The sequence below is a fragment of the Alligator sinensis genome, unplaced genomic scaffold, assembly GCF_000455745.1.
Source record: "Alligator sinensis unplaced genomic scaffold, ASM45574v1 scaffold489_1, whole genome shotgun sequence".
Lineage (NCBI taxonomy): Eukaryota > Metazoa > Chordata > Crocodylia > Alligatoridae > Alligator > Alligator sinensis.
The window spans coordinates 2,921,998-2,928,367 of NW_005841901.1; the positions used below are offsets into that span (position 1 = coordinate 2,921,998).

General features: G+C 49.2%; 1 protein-coding gene across 1 annotated transcript in view; it reads right to left on the bottom strand.

Moving 5' to 3' along the window:
* EIF2AK2 (eukaryotic translation initiation factor 2 alpha kinase 2) overlaps positions 1-6,370 on the bottom strand; it is a 48,690-nt gene that overhangs the window by 26,536 nt on the left and 15,784 nt on the right. Inside the window, exon 4 of the mRNA XM_014517330.2 lies at positions 5,030-5,220. Within this exon, the coding sequence (XP_014372816.1) occupies positions 5,030-5,220 (191 nt within the window). The remainder of the gene's footprint in view (positions 1-5,029; positions 5,221-6,370) is intronic.

A 6,370-nucleotide genomic window follows, 5' to 3' on the forward strand; every position in this document is an offset into this window, starting at 1 on the left:
CCAGGCTGCTCCCAGCAGGGAGCTGGGAGGCTGCAAGCCCTGATGCAAGCAGACTGGGCTCCTTGGGTCAGCTGCAGCTGGGAGGCTGCAAACAGCTGCTCTGGGCTCTGGCACGTTGGCACTCCGGCACCTTCCAAAGTAGACATTGTGGTTTTTTTGGCACTCCAGCCAAAAAACGTTGCCTACCCCTATTATAGTAGGTGTTTCACTTTTAGTATATGATTTGTTTTCTTTCTGGTTCTAAGATGGCAATCCTCCCCTCCCAAAAGGAGTACTTCCAGGGCAAGGGGAGGGACTTCCAGTGGCAAAGGTCAGGGGTTAGGGGTGGGACTGCTGGTCCCAAGAGGGCGACCAGGAGGCAGGGCACCTGTCAAGGGGTGGGGCTACCCTTGCAGCCCTCAACAGCTCAGGAAAACTCATTAAGCGGCCCTCCAGCCAAAATAATCGCCCACCCCTTCTCTAGTTCTACCATAATGCACATACCTAACTTTACTCTTATGAGTAAATCAGTAAAAGTATTCATGAGAATGAAGTTACATGCACAAATAAGTGTTTGTATGACAGGGCTCAAAGTACAAACAAGATGTCATGTGGGTGAACACAACAGAAAGGCAGGAATGGAAATGCAAACTTGGATATATTACATAAACATGCTGTTTAGAGCGTTCATAGTTGTAGGCAGCATTGAGTTGGGGGTGCATTATTTCTTAATGCCTTTTTGAGTAAACTACGTAAGAGAAAGTGTCACTTTATTGGCTACCTCCAGGAACTATCAGTGTTGTGCATTCAAGTTTATTTTCCTAATAAGGCCGCTAGTAGCATAACCTATTAGTAGATTTGAAGTCTTATGAGTAAAAGTTTCTCTCTCTATGCCTCAACAGCTATCCCATAAGATTCTATAGAGTCTCTTGGGCATTGCAGTATTCTCCCACTTCTAAAACTTACCTTGACTTATCTACGCAGTAGTTAAGTGTGACAGAGAGCCTGGGACACTCTTGTTATTTTAAGAGGGAAGCAGCTTAGGGAGTGCTCTGCAGGACAGGCAGGGCACAGCTGCCAAAGTAATCAGTTAAAGAGATTAGTTAGCAAGCACCTGCAGGAAGTCCAGAGGAGTTACCTGACTGGAAGCGGACAGGACACTGGGAGAAATATAGGGCAGCCCCAGAGGCAGGGCAGGCAGTCTGGCCATGGAGGATGAGCAGGGAAGAGCTCTGTGGAGGCACCTGTGACTTACAGGCAGACTGTGAGTGTGCTAGACCCTGAGACAGCTAGGGAAGCCAAGGGCTAGCAGCTGATGTTAACCCAGGTTAGAGTTTTGTTAGAGCCATGAGTGCTTGTGTTTGTACTTTTGTTTATCCCAGTGACCTGGGGAGGGACCAGACACTGAGTGAAGAACCCAGGTTTGGGAGGGAGGAAACTGTGAAGGATGGCTTGGAGATCCCATAGCACCCAGAGCATGGTGCAGCAATCATGTAGAGCCCATGAGGGACAATCCCAGAGTGGCTAGGGGAGGTGTACCTAGTACACCCAAGGGATGACCTCATAGAGCCCATGAAGGGCAAGCCCAGAGTGCCTGCAAGGGGTGCAACAAGCACACGGAGAGGCAGTCTTATAGATCCCATGAGAGGCAAATCCAGAGCACCTGTGCAGGACACACCGAGCACACCCAGGGGAGCAATCCTATAGTGCTCAAGAGGGGCAATCACAGAGTTCGGGGGGGGCAGGCACAGCTAACATGCCCAGTGGGACAATCCCAGAGAGCCTCTGGAGGCACAGCAGCCTGAGAGGGGGCATAGATGGAACAGACAGGCCTAGGACCCGGGGCTCAGACAGACAGCGTTTTTCATTTCACCACCTGCCCGCCCCTCTTCCCACCCCTGACTGGGAGAGGGGCCCCACTGGCTGGGCTGTTTGCTGCCGATTGCTGGGGAAGCACAGCTGGTCCAATAAAAACATCACCCTAAGAAATCCTTGCCCCTCACATAATTTCAATTAGACATTTTGATCTTTGCACTGTTCTTTACTGAATGCACAATGCATGGCACCATGGGTCTCTGTTCATGAATGCAACCTCTGTCTACCACCATAATAAATAAACAAATTATCCTCTTATTTCACCTACATCAGTATCATGTATGTGAAGAGGTGCAAGTATTCTACTCTTGGATGACAAGAAACTAGTAAACTCCTATGCTGAGCTGAGAAAAGAAACCTGCCTCTTAAAGATGACCAGACTTGGTCAGAGAGAGAACTGGCAGCAGTTGCCTGATAGAGAGTGTAGCTACACACTTCTGACCCCATTAGACTAATTTGGGAAACCATAAAAAGAAGCAACAGGAAAATTAGTATTTTGGTATTTTCTAACCTAAAAGGAATACTGATTCATACCCACACCTGGAAAAAAGGAGAACCTAGGCAACCAAGTTCCCAAACTATTTTTAGTAGGTCTGGGAACTAATACAGTTTTCCCTCAATTTATGCTGTACATGCATTCCCAGAAAATGGCGCATAAATCGCATTTGCCTAAAGCAAACCCAAGTTATAATGTAACAAATAGGGATAGGTTCCCATGGCTGTGAGGGAGGGAGGGATGGAGTGAGACTGGGACTAGGGAAGGGGCAGGGGTGGGGTGCTGCTCCTGGGACTGCACAACGCAGCAAAGCAGAGGGAATAAAGCGGTACTCACCCCAGCCCCGGCTGCAGAAGGAGCAGCTGGCACCAGTTGCCTGCAGCCACTGGGCTGCACCATGCTCCGCCTGTCCCCACTCATTCCAGTTCCTGGACTGCACTGTGCCCTGGTGCAGGCAGCTGGTGTCAGCTGCTCCCAGGGGTGTTGCAGCAGGGGCTGGGGAGAGTACTGTGCCCCGCACTGCCCGGGGCTTCATTTGTCCACACTCACGCCAGCCTGTGCTGGAACAACCAAGGGAGCAGCCGACACCAGCTGCCTGCACCATGGCACAGTGCAGCCCAGGAGCTGGGGTGAGCCCAGGCATGGTGGGGCAGGCAGAGCACAGTGCAGCCCTGCGGCTGCAGGCAGCTGGTGCCGGCCGCTCCTGGGGCTCATGCAGACGGGGCTGGGGGGAGTGGGGCCATGGCCCTTTCCCTGCCCCCCCACTTACCTGAGGTTCCAGCATTGGAGGAGCCACATGATCCCAGGCCAGAAGCCCCTGCTGGGGCTTCTGGCTGGGGGGGCGGGGACGGGTTGGCTCTGCAGTTGTGGGAGCCCACCAGGCTTCCCCTGGGTCCTACTGCCTCTGGCTCCTGTCATTTTTGACAGGAACCAAAGACAGAGCTCACTCCTGATTTACAGCCTCAAGAATAAAGCAGTCCAGATTATACATTATGAGAAGTAAGAGTTCACAAACAACATATTTTCTCCTTTAAAAGGTCACCACTTAGCACATGGGGGGCTAATTTAGCTCCCTATGAATACTATAACAGAAGTGCCAATAACTGAATCTTATAAATGAAGAGTCAAGTTATTATCAAAATTAGAACTGAACAGAAAACAAAGAGAGAATTTAGGGGGCCAGACACTGGCACTGTCACAAGCTGTAATATATTTTTTAACGAGTCGTATCTTGTTGGTTCTCTCAACCTGACCTTTTTAAGGCCAGGAACTAGAAAAGTGGTGCTGCATTTGCTCCAGTACAGGCAGTCCTTAGACTTTCCACGTAATTGGTTCCTGAAAAACGCATCTTAAAATCGAAACGTCGTAACTCAGAAACAATTTTCTCATAGGAACCATGTTACAAATGGGGAATTGGTTCCTTTAGGACGGTGGATACTGCATGTGGCTGGTAAGTGGTGGAAGGGAAGGGGGAAGGGAAGGAGTGAAGGGGCACATGCCACAATGACCCCCAACGGTGAGGGAGGGACTGGGGCTGGAGCAAGTGTGGCCCAGCTGGGACCGGCTGGGTACAGTGGGGTAGTGGGGGCAGCAGCTCCCGCCTCGTCACGCTGCTTATCTGGCGACTCAACCGGCAGTTCCCACTGCTTATCCAGGAAGACATGGGGGGCATGTGCCCCTGGATCTGCGCAGGGTGGGGCCAGGGCTGAACCAGGCTGCACTCCAAGTAGGCAGCAGGGGTACAGTGAATTTTCGGGTGGCTGCAGCCCTCCCACAGCCCCCGGACCGCCCCAATCTAGGGGCATACACCCCCCATGCCCTCCCACTGCTCGCCCAGCCAGGGCAGGGTGGGCACAGGACAGAGCTGCTGTGCTGCCTCCGGACAAGCAGCACGCAGTGGCACGAGCCGCCCTCCTGCCCACCCGCCCCCGGACAAGCCACAGCTTTGAGGGCATGGGGGGGAGGGGCATGTGGCCCCAAATTGGGGCACGGCAGGCAGTACAGCCCCTGCTCTGCCCACCCTACACTGCACAGATCCAGGGGCACACACTGCACCAGGCCCTCCTGGACCAGCAGCGGGAGCAGCAGCGAGAACTGCCAGACAAGCAGTGTGCAGCGGCAGGATCCACTGCTCACCTTCCCCACACCCGCTTGGCCCCAGCTGGGCAGCACTTACCCCAAACCTGGTCCCAGTCCCTCCCTCACCACAGGGGGCATTGATCTGCCCCCCACACTCCTTCCCTTGCCCCACATCTTCCACCACTTACCAGATGCACGCAGTATTAACCATTGTAAAGATGAAGTCCATGTCAAAATGTTGAAACAGGGTGCCAATTTATAAACGTCATAAGTGAAATTAGTTGCAACTCAGAAAGGACTGCCTGTACATCAATATTCCACTAAATGATTCACTTATTTTCTATCTGTGGTTTCAACTATGAATACAGCACCTCCACCATACAAAGACCAATAAACTTCTAGAAATAGAGCCTAAAAATGTCCTAGTCCTTATTTTTCTTCTACCTACTAAATCACCATGACTGGTCCTTTAGATATTAACAACTGATATCTGGTTGAATTTCTGAAGACTTTCCTAAAAGAATGTATGTAAAGAAATGATGACATGAACCAAATATAGGGAAGAACCAAAAGCAAGTAACAACATTAAGTGCATCTTACTCTGGTAAATGAGGTAATCCAGACTGCAACTCTTCAGAATAGGTAACCATACAGTGGTTCTTCTGTTGATATTGGGACAATAAAGAAATATAGTCCACTCTAGAAGGTGACGGTTTCTTTTCTATTACATCTGCTAAAGGTGCTGGTGGTAGCAGTGATAGTGAGGGTTGTACATTTGAGGCACTCTCAGGCTACAAAATATATAAAGGATGCATAGTTTTAAAAGCTGCAATTTACTAAATAGCACGAAATATACATTGTCTGAGGGCTCCCATTAGCTGATCCAGGCTCCCAGCTCCAGGGGCACACAACAGGCTCCTGCACCATGCATCTCCAAGGCTGGGAGCCCATCAGCTGATCCCAGTTTGCAACTGCAGGGACACACCTGATCAGCAAACAGGTTCCCCGCCAGAAGACTCCAGCCTTGGAAGCATACCATGGTAGCCCCATCAGCTGCAGGGTTCCAGCCTCTGGAACACATGGGAGTCCAGATCAGTTGACAGGGCTCCCAGCCACAGCGTGCACCTAGCCATATATTTAATGAATGGCATGATAGGAATCAGCCACAAAGTTATTATACATTTTTGCAGAACAACTTTACTGTGGCTTATTCCTTGTTTATGATGCCATTAATTGCTTTAACTTGTGGCTGGGTTACAATTTAAGGTGTGATTAACTGGTCTATTTAAATGTAAATCCTGACCAAATTCATGTCTGATGACTGTTTGGTGGTTTATGCATAACGAACTATTGCTCACAATGGGGTTCCAACTAATATATATCTTAGTCTATAAAGCTGCATATCAACTCTAGAGGGTCAATATGCAGCTTTTATAGACTAAGATATAAAGAGCACAAGCTTTCATGAATCCAAATTCACTTCATCAGATGCTGTTTATAGTCACAGAAGAGAGATAAAGGTTGACTAGGTCTGAAGACAATGCTTCAGTTTCTTACCTCAGTTCATGGATAAGAAACATGAAGCAATGTAAAAGAAGGCTTGTTTTGCTACTATTAGTTTAGTATCATACAGATCAAAGACACTGTAGGTCTACAAAACTGGTCAGAATAAAGTTCTTAATGTAGGTTTGACATGGCAATTAATCTTCTTTTGTAAAGATTCATTTGCAATGTCTCTTTCCATGGCAGCAGGGGTTTGGGTTGTAGTCATGTTGGTCTAAGGACACAGGCAGACAAGGTTCCTTGGGTGAATTTGATATCTTTTATTAGACCAACCCAAATGGTTGGAGAATAGTTATTAAGCAAGCTTTCGGGTTCAAAAACCCTTCGTCAGGCTAAGGAAGTTTCAGCAGTCGGTGTGTGCTCTTCCTGGATGGAATG